This window comes from Neopelma chrysocephalum, unplaced genomic scaffold (assembly GCF_003984885.1).
Source record: "Neopelma chrysocephalum unplaced genomic scaffold, ASM398488v2 Primary Assembly neopelma1_24, whole genome shotgun sequence".
NCBI classification, from domain to species: domain Eukaryota; kingdom Metazoa; phylum Chordata; class Aves; order Passeriformes; family Pipridae; genus Neopelma; species Neopelma chrysocephalum.
In genome coordinates this window covers 15,065,577-15,079,963 of record NW_020897693.1, presented here as the reverse complement: position 1 = coordinate 15,079,963, position 14,387 = coordinate 15,065,577, and the positions used below count along the sequence as shown (strand labels likewise).

At 46.6% G+C, this 14,387-nt stretch overlaps 1 protein-coding gene and 1 long non-coding RNA gene across 2 annotated transcripts; both read right to left on the bottom strand.

The window, feature by feature from the left end:
- Positions 1 to 3,574: 3,574 nt before the first annotated feature.
- Positions 3,575 to 4,693, bottom strand: CUNH11orf96 (chromosome unknown C11orf96 homolog). The gene has a single exon (XM_027704385.1). It carries the CDS (start codon positions 4,314 to 4,316, stop codon positions 3,954 to 3,956), a length of 363 nt encoding a protein of 120 aa, XP_027560186.1. The 5' UTR covers positions 4,317 to 4,693; the 3' UTR covers positions 3,575 to 3,953.
- Positions 4,694 to 6,616: 1,923 nt separating this feature from the next.
- LOC113963284 lies at positions 6,617 to 9,214 on the bottom strand. Its single transcript, XR_003532709.1, has 4 exons — positions 9,169 to 9,214; positions 8,962 to 9,060; positions 7,797 to 7,965; positions 6,617 to 6,823 (listed from the first exon to the last, which is right to left on the bottom strand). It is a non-coding gene; the product is annotated as an uncharacterized LOC113963284 (long non-coding RNA).
- Positions 9,215 to 14,387: the final 5,173 nt, after the last annotated feature.

Sequence of the window (14,387 nt, the reverse complement as noted above, 5' to 3'; positions counted from 1 at the left end):
CATGTAAGATCGGGGGCCATGGAGGCTGAGGTCTATGAACAGCGCCAGGGAGCCACAACCTCATGGAGGGCAGCCAGCAAACGGCTTGCACTGCTGACGTTTGAGAAACCACAGCAATCAGATTTGCTGGAGCTCACCCATCAGTCCCTTTTACACTGCAATTTGTTTGCTGTCAGCCTGACAATTAAATAGATGCCTGAGTTTGTGTTTTGTCCCAGGGTCTGCTGTCACTTAGGAGGTTAGGTAACAACAGTTGTGTGGTTCTTCTTACCCACAGCTGTGTCCCACAGTCTGTCCACTGTGTGCTGCAGAATCAGACCCACAGCACAGGTAAAGGTCAGGAGATATCATTAACCAGCTCCTAAAGCAAATGCATTTTCAGGATCCCAACACAGAAACCTGCAGGAATTGCAAGCACCTTATCATATTTGTCCCCAGTGAATCCCTGGAAACTCAGGGGTAAGAGAAGTTATCCAAGAGCAGAAATGGGGCACACACAGCTAGGAAAGGAGACTGTCCTCAGCCTCTTGAAGTGGACACTAAATTTCATCCAGAAATCCTCCATGAATTACTGAGTTAAATTTAGCTAAAATGTTTGCAAAAAGAGCAGAAAAAGCTTGTCCATAAGATGTACAAAGAGGATTTTTTCCCTGATGCCAGTAGAGCAACAATACTACGCTGTTCAGATCCCCTCTACACTGGTCGGGCCAAGTAAGGTGCAGAGGTACAGATCCACCACGCCAGCATGATCAGCTTTACACTAACACAGCATTTTTAACACAAGCACAGGGGAGAAATGCTGACAGGCTTGAAGAGGACTGGACACAAAACAGAAAGAGAGTAAAAGAATTTCTTTCAAGTTCAAGTTTTTACTGACCGGATGATCCTCTTGCCACAGAGGACAGAATGATTTACACATGAAGTGATATGAGAATAAAAGACAGTCCCATTAAAGACAAATTCTGCTGTGCAATTTCCTGTAATTTGGAAAAATAGTGCTGAAGAAACTCCTGGGGTGCTCAGTCTCCCCTCTGCCCTGAGACACCTCCTGCTGCACCACGAGCGATTGGCTGCCAGTTCCTTCCTGTGCAGGCATGGAATGCTTGTGCCTACTCACTGCCATGCTGAGCATCACTGTAAGTGGCATCTGTTGGATGCTTTTAAGCTGTGAATTGATGAAGGGAAATGTACAACCCACATCTCAAGTCTAGGGAGTGGGTGACAGACTCAGAACCCTTTGATACAGTCATTACCCTCATTAAAGGGAAATTAATAGGTCTTCCTGAAATCCTTACAGGACAGATAGTCACGATAGTCATGATGCTAAAAAACACTGCAAGAGAAACCTTCAAAATTAGCAGCACAGGAAGACTGGAAGGGAGGTTTATTTTTCCAGCTGTATTCAGGAAGGCCTATCCAGGACAGAGCTAAATCACTCTGGCTTTTCACTCTTTTTCCTTGATTGTAACTGTTTGGAAGATAAACATTAGCCTATATTTAGCACTGGCATCTCCCATGTTATTCACTCCGAGATGGAGAAGAAAAATGTTAACAAAGAACAGTTGAAGAGAAACTTATTTATTCAGCCTAACCACTGGAATATGCCATTTTCTCCAAAGATTATGCTACGACAAATTCTCAAATCCTCTTTGTCCTCTGTGTTAACATCATCATTTGTCTCTTGAAGCAAGGGTATCTTCCCCCTTCCAGGAAGTGAGTATCCAATGCTCCACTGCTGGCTGGTGCAGCACAGCCTCCTGTGCCTCCTGTGTGGTGGTGCCACAGCTGCAGGATGAAGCAGGGATGGGAAGGGCTAGTAATCCCAGATGCTGAACAGAAACGATGAGCGTGGACAAGGATCATGCACTCACAGCCCCTTGAAGCTACTACACACTTTGTGTGTCACAGGGATTTGTACCAGAAGTGAAAGCAAAAGGAGACTGAAAAGTAGCCTAAAACCTGTAGTATGGAAAAGAAGCTATAGAACCTCTGGAAATCTTATGGAGCTCATTAGCTCACTGCATACATTATGCAGCATTTAGGCACATGGCTAAATGTTGCAAACCCTTCCACAAACCCAAAACTCCCAAAATTGTAACAACATTGGGAATTTGTTGAGGAAAATTAGCCCAGCTGCGGGTAATTGATTATGTCTTACTGATTCCAGTTTTTCTGTCTGACTGAAAGCTGTTCTGGAGGTCAAGTTGCTTTGCTTTGTGCATAGATACTGTGTATATATGTACTGCATCTACGGAGAAAGCAATCATCAACAGTCTAACGGCAAAGGGAGACAAGCTGTTTCACAGACTGCATACAGGAAGACAGATAAGGTAATTTAATGCTTTTTTTACAAGGAGGTTAAGTCAGAGTCCAGATCTGTTTCCTTACCTGCTGAATTCCATGCACAACCCTCCCCTAGTGCTGGAGGTCAGATGGCTCTCCTACTGCAAGGGAGCTTTAAAACTCTTCCTGTAGTTGGTGAAGGACCTGTCCAAAACCAAGCCACCCCCCACGCCCTCTGAATTTTTTCAGCTTTAGAGAGAGACAGGCTTCAGTTGTGCCAGAGCTGGCAGCCACCACTGGGTTCCTTGCTCAGGTCATCTGCTTTCTTCAGTGCCCAGAGGGTACAACTCTGTGGTTGCAGTCCTAACTAGGCATCCTGTTCTCCTGCACCACATCCATCTTCTTCCCTCTGCTCCAGCCCTTACCTCTCTCTTTTAATCAGTATGACTGCACTTTAAGTCAGGACATAAAAGATGTAACTCCCCAGAAAATCATATCAGAGAAATATTAGTTAAAGACTGCAGCTCAGTATCATCTAATACCTGCTAACTGCCAGAGGCTTGCCCTGCAGGAAGATGCTCCCATGGGATCACACTATTAGCAAAAGAATATTTCAAGAGAATGGAAAAAATACAGTGAGAATATTTTCAGCCCAGGAATTTGCTTTTCATTCTGCAGAGAGCTTCAGATGCTCCTCAGCACATACGCCATAGACAGAGAAAATCTTACATGCACCTGCACACATACACACACATGCAGAAGCTTCACAGAAACTTCAGTCCTATAACAAATGAAAATCCCCATGCTTTTTAACTCCAAGAGAAGCATGACCACATAGTACCGCTTGCTCTAGTAAATAAAATCACATTCTACCCAATTACTAAACCTGCAGCACTAAATAATTCAGAAGGGGAAGGGGAGAAGAGACAAAAACAACTTGGATGAGAACAGAAAGTATATATGCACTTTTGTGAATTCAGGAGGCTTGCCCAGTTACATTAAGGTTCTCAGACACAACCAATTACAAACACTCCTTAACCATCAATTCAGGTTAACACAAAGATCTCAAAGAAGCAAATAAAGTTGTCTAAAATCAGTCTAACTTGATTTTTGTCTCAGCAGCTTATACCTGATAGTACAGACTGTAAAACCTCTCCAAGCAGCATCCCCGAGGAAAGCACTGCTGGTTCCCTACTAGCTACCAACAGCATTTAAATCCCTTTAGCCTACAAAGGGGAAAGGCAGCTGAACGAGGACAGTCGGATCACCCAAATAAGGACAGCCTGATAAGTACTGTGCAAATATATCGGATTTTATTACTCTTTTATGGAAATGATAACAGGCATTCAGGTAGAAACATATTAAATTAATGCAGTCAACAGTTTAAATGCAAAAATAAATATAAAGTCCAGCAGCTCAATGCATCTAAAACAGCTAATTTCCTCTAACGAATAGAAAAGATTTTTTTTTTTTGTCTTTTAAATGGAGAGTTTCATACAATCAAATAGAAACGAAGGTACAAGCGCTTTCTTAGAAAACATCCCAACGCGGCTGCCCGCTCCGGGCGCTCTTGGGCCTGCGGTGGGTCAGCTCCCTGCAGCCCAGTCCGTGCCGCCGCGTCCCGCCAGGTCCCGCCGAGCCGGGCGGCGTCCCGCCGGGTCCCGCTGCCCTCAGAGGGCCGAGTCCGAGTCGCTGGAGTCGAGGCTGTTGCGGAGGCGGCAGCTGCCCAGGCGGTCCCGCTGGATACTGAGGTTCTGGGTGCTCCGCCGTAGGCACTCCAGCGACTGCAGGAAAGACTTCTTGGCCTTCTCCTCCTCCATAGGGGACACCCCCTCCTCCTCGACCTCCTGGATCTCGTCGAAAGTCACCGGCTGCGTCTTGAAGCGCGACTGCCGCGGCCGCCGCAGTTTGCCCCTGGGGGCCTTGGCGGGGCGGGCGGGCGGCGGGAACTCCTCGGCCACGCACACGAAGTGGGGCATCACCGCCTGGTAGTTGGAGCAGATGCCCATCAGCTCGGCCGGCTTCGCGGCCATCCTGCCGCCCGCGGGAGCGCCCGCCGCGGGGGCCGGGGCCGGCGGAGCGGGGCTCGCTGCCTCGGCCGTGCCGGGCGCCGGGGCTCCGGTGGGCAGCGGCGGCCGGGCAGGGACGGGCCCCGCGGAGCGGTGCGGTACCGCGCGGAGCAGGGCTGTCCCGAGAGGCGCGGTGGGCAGCGGAGTGCGGTGCAGTGAGATACGGAGTGCGGAGCGGAGCGCGGTGCCGAGATGCGCGGTGCTGAGATGCGCGGTGCCGAGATGCGCGGTGCGGTGCGGTACCGTCCGGTGCGGAGTGGAGCGATGCCAAGAGGCGCGGTGCGGAGCGATGCAGAGGCGCGGTGCGATGTTCCCCGGGTGCCTCAGCGGAGCCGCTGCCGCTGCCGCCGGGGCTTGGCAGTGTTATATAGCCGGCGGTGCCCCGCGGGAGCATGCTCAGACAGCAGCGTGCTCACACGGCAGCACGCCCAGACGGCAGCGGAGCCCACTCGCGGCCAGCCCGGCGCTCCCTCCCGCCTGACGTGTCCCCGCACCGCTGTTCCCGCGCCGCCGCCCCCGCCCGCTGCGTCCCCTGGAAGCGGGGGAGCCGCCGGAGGAGCCTTCGCGCTCCATCCTACCTCCCCTTCCCGGTCCCTCTCCCCGCCCGAGGCTACGCTCTCTCCTTTCCCCCGGGCGTCGCCGCCTGCTCCGGACCCCTCTCTCCAGGGCATCCCTCGCCTGCCTCGCGACGCCCAGTGGAGCTTCAGGTGGGTCCCGGACATCCACGGCAGTAGTTGAGCTTTCTCCATCTCACCTCGCGGCTGTTTTGTTTTTAATCAATACCATGATTTCTATGGCTGTGAAAGAGTACCAACAGACTCGTCACATCAGCTTTCAGCTGATCACCAACGTCAGAGTAATGTACCCATGGTTAAAGGAACCCCCAAGTCAAGCCCAAATCTGAATACCCTAATGGTGCAGTGATCCAGATCTAAACTACAGAGATCACACAGGATGGTCCCAGGCAAGATACATCAGCTGCTGAGAGTTAAGCAGGACTCTGGGGTCTTGTTCCCAATTCTGCCACCTCTAACATAGCTTAAACACCTGCTTCAGTGTGACTCCATTTTTTTCCTTTCAGAAGGGGTCTTAACATTTTCCATTCCCCTGTGGGCTCTCTTCTTCAATAGGATGCAGAATCAGATTCTCAGACAGAAAATGGCATAAAAGTATACTGAGCTGAAACAAAGGCTTGCAAATTAGTGACAGCTGGAACCACACTCTAAAGCTGTGCGTGCCAAGGACTCTCAGTGATGGAAAAACCCAACAACGTAAGAAAAACATTTGATGGGAATAGGAAAGGACCTGGAGGGAAGCAGAGTAGAAAAGCATGAAAGAGAAAGAGCCTGAAATGGTAAGTCTGTCCCCTCTTCAGGGCTAATGTTAGACTATTCCCATAAAAACATTCTCCAGGATAGCTTCACCCACTCGAGGATATTTTTGAAGCTTGGTTAGGAACTGGGAAGGAAGCAGAGGCTTAGCAACGTTATCAGAAATCCTAGTCTGTGCTGCCAAGGGGAGAAGGACAACACACTCAGGGCCCTGGGGTTCGCTGAGCAGTCAGTCAGTGTTCAGTTGCACACGCAGCACAGCACTGCAGCGTGGAGGTACTCGGGGCATTGCCAGTACCAGTTAGCCCACAGAGTGATCTGCACACACTTACTCCAGCAGCCCTGGGTCCTATGACCAAGCTGCAGACAGTGAGAGTTTGTTGCATTTTGCCATAAAATACATTGTTTGTGCCAAGAAAGACAAATGCTCTGAAAAAAAATCAAAAGATTACATATAGCATACACATTCACACAGAAATGGCCTTATTTTTGTGAGTTCACCATCAGAAAGTCTCAACGTTGTCTTTGGGTAAGGCTTGGGACTGGTCCTTCCTCTTTTCAAACTGCCTTAGCAGTGGGAATGTCTCAGGACCTGCACTGGAAACAAATCCCTGTAAATTACAGCCCTGTCTCAAATGGGATAAAATGAAACAAGAATACAGTTTAAGGAGAGAAGAGAGCAGAAGCACTTGCTAGTGTATTTCCAGAAGGCTGGCTGCTTTGCCCCTTGCCAATGTAAAAGAAAGATTAAGAGACTTGGCTTTATGAAACACCTGGCTGCAATCTCTTGGCTTCCTGGCTCCCCAAGGCAGCTTTAGGGCCAGGTTCAGTTTGAAGCCTTTTTGTTGGGAGATACAATTAGCTTAATAAAGGAACAATTTTCTTTTTGGTCAAATTGAATCATTCCAGCTTGCAGAAGGCTGTGTTTTTTTGTGTTGATTTTAATGGCTAAATTTAGCCCATACAGCCCTGCTGCCGTACAATAACTTTCTCTCAAAGAGCTCCATTTACAACTGCTTTAATTCCTGACAATTTGATTCTGCAGCACGGTGAGGGCCAAACTGTTTCCTCAGTACAGCTCTCCAAGAAGACAAGCCTGATGACCAGTTTGGAGGCCTTCTGGGGCTGAGCTTGTCTATCCTGCAGAAATGAGATGACACAGGAGCCTTGTTCTGTCAGAAAAGCATCTCACATTCATTTGAAGCAAGGTAAATTTAATCTGCTCCAGCCCAAAAGGATCCAAAGTTCAGCCGAAAAAAGGCTGGTTGACTTGATATCTGAAATTCAACACGTGTCCCCAGTCCCAACTGCCTGCCTGGTTTCCTGCAGAAAGTTCAGTATGAAGGCAAACTCAAGTAGAGCAAACATTTAATCCCTCACAAATATGATTATAAAATGCTCTGGGAAATTTCAGTGCAGAGTTGGAGCAAGATCACCATGGTAATAACCGGGAGGCCTTGAAGATTTTATTTGAGACAATTCAGAAAAAATATCCTGTGACATAATCCCCCAAGTTAGATCTGCAGTGTGCTAATGTAAAAACTATATTTACTCCAGTGGTTTAAATCATGACTTTAATCTCAGTGGCTCCCGGTATTGAAATGTGACCGCATGGTATAGATTACAGACACTCTCTGCCACATGGATCATCAGATCCTGCATAGTACAGCATTGAAGTCACTTTGTACACCAGCACACTGCACAGGGGCTGGAGGGAATCTTTACTCACAGCTGAGAACACTTCAAATGTGTTTGGGGCCTTGGGAAGTTCAAACTCCAGTTTCATAGGAGAAGAAACAAGTAACACTGCCGAAACAGCACTATGGAAATTAGTTTGTCATCTGTTCGTTATTATTCCTCTTGCTGGCTATCAGATTGAATGCCATAGAAGGGAAAGGAAAGATTAAAAAGAGGATGGAGGGAGATAACCACCTGTAGCTGGGCAATCCCAGTGTGAATACCCTGAACACCACAGTTTGTGTCCCAAAATGGAGCAGTAACCCTGCTGTCAGAGTTGATGGGGCCCCTTGAGAGCCAGCAGCATAAGCTGCTTCCCAGCAGGATACTTTAGTCCATCCCCAGCACGCAGGTTTCAAGTATCCTCAAAACATACTTGAGAGTAAAAGCTGCCTCTTGCTGTCCTGGCAGGTGGCATTTCCAGCCATACTGCTGTGCCATCACACCTTGCTGTGCACATCTCCACTCAGCGTCCTACTCGTTGAACTCATTTCTGTCAGGACACAGGAAGGAGTTGCTGTTTCCTCTCCACTACATTTCACACCCTGAAACAACCATTTTTAAAATAGTAATAAAAACATTCAGATAACTGCAATCTAACAGATACCGGCTTACAAACTGGAAAGGACACACCAAATAAACAGGTAGCTAATACAAGCTACCTCTAAAAGCAGAAGGTGAGTCTTCCTGTCTCTTTCTCTGCATGCACACATGCACATTTAATTTAAACTTGAAATTGCACCTTGCATTCCCTGGGCTATGTAGAGAGCCATCCTGCCTGGCAGCATTTGGGGGCAGTCGTGGGGAGCCCTGCAGCCAGCAGCATAGGTGAGGAATAAGCCTGTCTCCCCTCTGCAGCAGGCAGGCGTTGGCAGGGCCTTAGCTGCAGGATTGGAAATTTCCGTAGGCAAGACAAGATTTGGCTTGTTCTGCAGCGCACACTGCTTCCAGCCTCCTGCAGGCCACGGCTCTCCTTCACACCCTGAGCACCATGATTTTTGTGCCCTACAGCATGGGATGAGGGGGAAGCCTCAGGTAATAAGGGGTGAGAAAACTCCCTGACAGCACTTATCGTATCTTGGAGAGCAGATACATTCAGCAAGGCACCCGTGAGTGGCAGCAGGAGGCTCAGGTCCCTGCTGGGATCTTTGCAGACAGCTTGTGAAAAATTATTTCTACTAAAGCTACTTCCATGTAAAAGCTCTTCCCAGTGTACCAGGGATTTGCTAGGATGGGCAAGTTCTCTGAGGGATGTTTCAAACTGGATGTTTTAATGCATGAACTACAGGTGCATGGAAAGATTTTTACATCTCCCCAGGCAGTCAGACACAGAAATGGTATCATCTTGCCATTTATTGAAGTTTCAAGATAATTCTCTGGACAAAATAACATTTTAAAAGGTTTTTCTCTTTTTTATATGTCTAATTTTTATATGGTCCTTGGCCATTTTAGCTGAAAAATTTCTTTCCAAATTAGCCTAAAGTAATGAGTGGGAAATTCAGCCAGGTTACTGATTCCCAACTTTTTCTCTTTACAGATACCTTCATGGCGTGATCCTCCTCAGCCCATCCCTGAAGCCTAGCTCCTCCTCTTCCCTTTCTCTGCTGTGTTTCCTGTTCCCTCTTCCTCAGTTCCAGCCACTACAATTTTAGCAGATCCAGACCCACCAGCTCAGCAATGCTTCCTTGCACAGGGCCACCATGGTGTTCCCCATCCCTGATGGTGGCTCTCACTAGCTGGGGACTCACCTGTGACCAGATTCGGGAGTGGGACCATTTCCTTCCAGCTCAGCAGCCAGCGCTGAAAGATGAGGACATACCCACACTATAACTGTAGGTTGTGGCAAACACTCATCAATACTTGTGAAAAGCTGATGATACAACACAGTTAATACAAAGTATGTGCATTCAAAGCTCCTACCTCCTCAAATATCTCAGTTTCAGTCTTGCCTGACTTTTTACAAGCTGCAATAAATCCCATAAAGCTTCTGCCCAATGCCATTCAGACAAAGTACTAACTAAAATGTTTGAATGTATTAATGCTTCTCACAGAAATGTATTATTTTATTCTCTATACAGAACTGTTTTAATTGTAAAGTGATAGCTGAAGTGAAAAGTCAGCGTGTTTCAGTAGCACGTCACAAGTTGACAGCATTTGGCTGTCACCACACCACTAAGAGGAAATGTAGTAGCAAAACTCTTTGTTTTGAAAGAGAGCTGCAAAGTATTCCCCGACAAAAATTGCTACATTAAATTTCCTTTGTTTGGCCCGACAGGCATCAGAAGGGATGGTAGCTTTTCCCAGCACAGTTACTAATGTATCAGGACAGGGTGCTACAAGGATACAAGATAAAAGTGCGGTTCAGACAACTGGAGACCAGTGATGCAGAAAACTCAGCTCTTTAAAGAACGAAACTATACTTTAAACAAATTAGGAGACTAACTGCTTTGAATATTTCTGCTGGTTAAAGCTGCTGCCACTGGGAGTAAAATTAATCTCTAAACTTCTTTAACTGTTGATGTACTACCGTGTCTAGCTGCTACTGTGATACTATCCATTAAGCAGCACAGAAATAAGTATTTCTAGTCCAGTACTTTCTGTCCCAAGTTCAAAATCTGGAAGAAATGTTTTGTCCCACAAAATTATTTAAGAAGTTTAGAAAAAATAAAAATCCTTTTTGTGTGCAGGGGAGAACTTTGCTGATGAACCCTGGGAGTTTCCAACCTTCCACATGGTCCACACTCCAGCTGGTGGTGACGGCCAGGCATGCTGTGCTGCCTCCTGGGCAGCGTGTCAGCTGAAGGAGGAGAAATACTACCAGTAAGACAGCAAGGAGAGAAGGATTCTCCCCCTCCTTGCCAGGGATCCTCAGCCTCACCCATCCCTGTCAGAGCACAGAGCACTTGTCTTGGTTTCTCTTCTGTACCCAACTGCTGAGTTTTGCAAGAGCTGAACAAACTGAATTATTTCTGAGACTTCCCATCCTCTCTCAGATTTGGACAAAACTGACCACACATCTCAAAACTAGCAGGGGAGGCCTGACCAGCAGAGACCATGGTCACATAGGCTCTAGATGCTTTGGAGGTTGGGCAAAAGGAAAATATTTCCTACATGAGTCAAGATCAAAAATCTTAAATCAGTACCATAAATCAATCTTAGCGCTTCTGATGGATTTTATCTTCCATTTTCTTCTGCAACTAAAATCACTGCAGAGCATCCACATATTTCAGCAGAATAAATTTAATTTTTTCCTCTCTTTTTAAGTCTATTTGTAAGCAATCAAGAAAGAAATCAACTAAAGTCTAGAGATTAAAACTGAAGTTTCTTGACAACTGAACTATCAGACTTCAAGTAACCTAATCCTGGAGACTTTTTTACTCAGTCTCTAAACCTTTTGGGGACTTTGAACAAAAATTGCAACAACCACAGTAGTAAATTGCTGAGTGATGGTTCAGCAACTGAAGCCTTGCCTTGCAGAGAGGAGCCAGAGTGGTGCTATTGCTGACACGCAGAAAGAAAAAAAAGTGTAACTTCATCCCTGTCAGATGAAAGCCCATAGCACCCAAAGCTGAGGAATGCTCTGTTTAACACTAGGAAGCAGCTTTTCTAATGTAAAATAGAGCCACTTTAGTCTCTGCAGAGGAAGTGAAGCCAGGAGATAACTGGTGAGGTCACCAAAGGAAAAAATGATCAGTTTAAAATACAGGGAAGTTACAGAGAAGCAGCCAATGCTCAGGCTGCTGCAGCACCAAGTTGCCACGTTCTGCATCCAACCTGCACTCCCTCACTCCATCGCTCTCCTTGCTCTGAGGCCTGGGAGGATTTCTTCATGCTGGCCTGTCAGCCTGTTCCAGGGTAGCAATCTCTTCTCTGCTATGAATTGTGATGGCTTCATTGATGCTGGGAAACTGCAGATATTGGCAAAAGTTGCTGTAGGTACAGTTTTTCAGACGCTGCCCTATTGACGTGCCTGCTGCCCCCCCCCCGTCCCCTGAGCAGGGGAGGGTTGAGTGGGTACCATGCTCAGCCTGCAGCCATCCACTGCTTCCCAAAAGAAAACACCACCAGGCAATTTTAAATCCCTCTTGCACTACTAGCCCTTCCTTCTCCCAAAAAATTGAGGAGTCTGCATCTTGTGGCCCCTCTTTTCCAAGTCCCCCCAGATAATTCAAGCTAAAGGCATGACATGCTGGTCAGCCAGGCTGTCTTCTCCTCGGCATAGTGCAGAAATCCAGCATGGACCTACCTCCAGAAAGCAAGACGTGGGAGAAAGAACTGGGAACCATGTAAATTCTGCAGCCTAACAAACCCGGCACCAGGCTGGGACTGTGGGTTATGTATCTAGGCCAGTACACCCTCTGGCAAATCACGTCTCTGCTCACTCCTGCTTTATCTTCTGCTCTCTGCATCAGAAGCTCTTCAGGGCAAGAAGCCTTCCTGCATCCCTCCCTAATGATGATGTGGACCCAATGGCCAATGATAAGTCACAGCTACAAATCCCATCCCACCCAACACCAGGGCTCCTTTTAGCCTGTGAGTTCCTCCAAGTAGCCTGTTTTCTGCTCTTTTCTGCTATAAGGGATCATGCTCTGGCAGCTTATTTCCCAAGGTCAGCCACTGCAGGTTGCATGGCAGCCTGCCTTGGCACATGGGCATTGCTGGAAACATGTGCCCAGGAGCTGAGGAGGGCACTGGCAGCTCACAGATCAGCTATAACCAACCCACTCTTCAGTGTGGACCTATGTGATGTCTCCACCATGGGACTAGAGCAACAGAATAAAATCACCCTCTGTGACCAGCAAAGCAGCTGCACACACAACTATAGTCAGAAACAGCTTCTGGTTGAGCATCATGCAGGATCCAATGAGCACTGTCTGTCAGGATGATCCCCTGTGACTTTAAGACTCTGCTCGGAGTCTTGCTCAGCCAGCAAAACCTCCTGTGTGTACAGAACAAAGTTTTTGTTTCTGCTGCGAAATCTAAATTAAACAATGGCGGCCATGGAACAGACCTCCTTGCTCCACATTCTGATTAAAATTCTTCAAATACAGTTCTCACTTTCTTTACTTCAAACAAGGCCTCCTAGCTCCCCCAAGATGTGCCTCTCCAACATGAGCCACCAAAGACCTGCCAGCTTCAAGGGAGTTTGTAATAACTCCACAAAGCTCTACTGAATGCTACACAGAAGAAGAATGAGGTAAATTAAATAGGGCAACAGGGGAGAAAGCACTCTCGTGGCCAACTGCTGCTGAGCCCTTCTGTAACCCTCACCAGTCACTCTCAGGTGTGCCAAGAAGAGAAGATACCTGCAAGATCTCAGCAGAAGTTACGCACAGGGAGGACAGGCCAGGGAGCTCCAATTTAAACAAATGTTCCAGGTTGCTATGGAAACCTCAAGGATGGAAAAGAAGCACCTTGAAAACAAAACATAGTGAGGCAGCTTTCATATCCACTCTGAAAAGGTTTATGACCAGAAAAGGCAAAGTGGGTGTTAAATGCCTTTTAGCTATGGCAATAGTAGCAGCACTTGAGGAGGAGGCGTTACAGATTTGCAGCAGCCATCATACGTACATTCTTCTATCCCAAACCCCAGAAGAACAGTCCTCTCTACCTTGCCAATACTACTGTATGAAAACTCTGTTTTCTTAACCCCTTCCTGGCACCCTGTCTCCTTCCACATTACTATTCTAGCTATATATTACTATATGTAGCTATACTAAGCCCAACATGACAAGTGGAAAATATATACAGCTAGAATTAATCTGACGCAGAAGGAGTAAAACTATCTGCAACTTTAAAGTTGATCAAAACTGAAAATCCTAGAGTTCTTTTCACCAAAAAAAAAAAAAAGAAACATGGCAGTGAAACGACAGAACTTTGTTATTGATTTTAAATGGTGTGTACTCAGATCGACCCAGTGTGGCCCAACAGTGCAGTATTCAGTCAGATACACTCCAACCTCATCAAGAGTTTGTGCTGGAACCAGTTGTGGGTTTTTTCAGAACAGCTCCATCCTGCATGTTCCCTCATGGAGGCAGGCCACCATGCATCCTTACCAAAGACAGCTTCCATTCATCCTCTCCTTACCATCAATTCTGAGGGCCATTTTGGAAAAGGTCATGGCTGTTTTGGAAAAGGGAATCTTAACTGGGGTTACTAGTAGACTCCCCTCTGCTTGAAAGCCACAGACAATGAACAGTTTAGAGGAATACAGTTTTTGAGCTTTTCTTGGAAGAGACACACATACTCTGCCGAAATCTTTAAGGTCCCTTCCGACCCAAAACATTCTATGTTTCTAAGAAACAGGAAAAGAGTAAACTCACAGTTTATATCTTCTACCTAAAAAAATAATCCCACCTGCAGCAGGGAGCATATGAGATGTAACTAAACAGGAACAAATGACAATGAAAGGGAGAGGGGAAAGGAAAAGGCTCCAAAAGGTAGTTTGTGAGACACAGGAATACAAGGAATATGGAAAATAAAATTCAGAGGTGCTCTGTAGGCAAAGCAGCTCTTAGTATCACTGCAGTCCCTCATCTGAACAGTCTGGTGATAACAGCAAAAACAAAACCCCCAAGCAACTTCCCTGCCCTCGAATCCTCCATATGTATAAACTATATATTTTATTTTAACTTAATGTATTCTGAGTTTAAATAATTTTTCTAAAACTTTCTGGCTGAGAATATTGTACTGCAAAAACAGTCCTGGGAAGGAAGAAAGGAAACTTTATAACTGGAAAATAAGTCTTGGGTGGTATTTTCAGAAATATCGTTTTCAAGTCCATGTTACTAGGGGAAAGGTTCCTCCACCTATCTTTCAGTTAAAGAATGGAACCTAACTGAGTATTTAGCATTCTAAATACACTGCCCTCTGCACCTGACTCCAACAGCAGAAACTGCTGAACAGTACACAAGAAATTTTCATGTTGCCCTGTTCTCTAGTGAAAAATCTTTAGGTACTGTGGGAA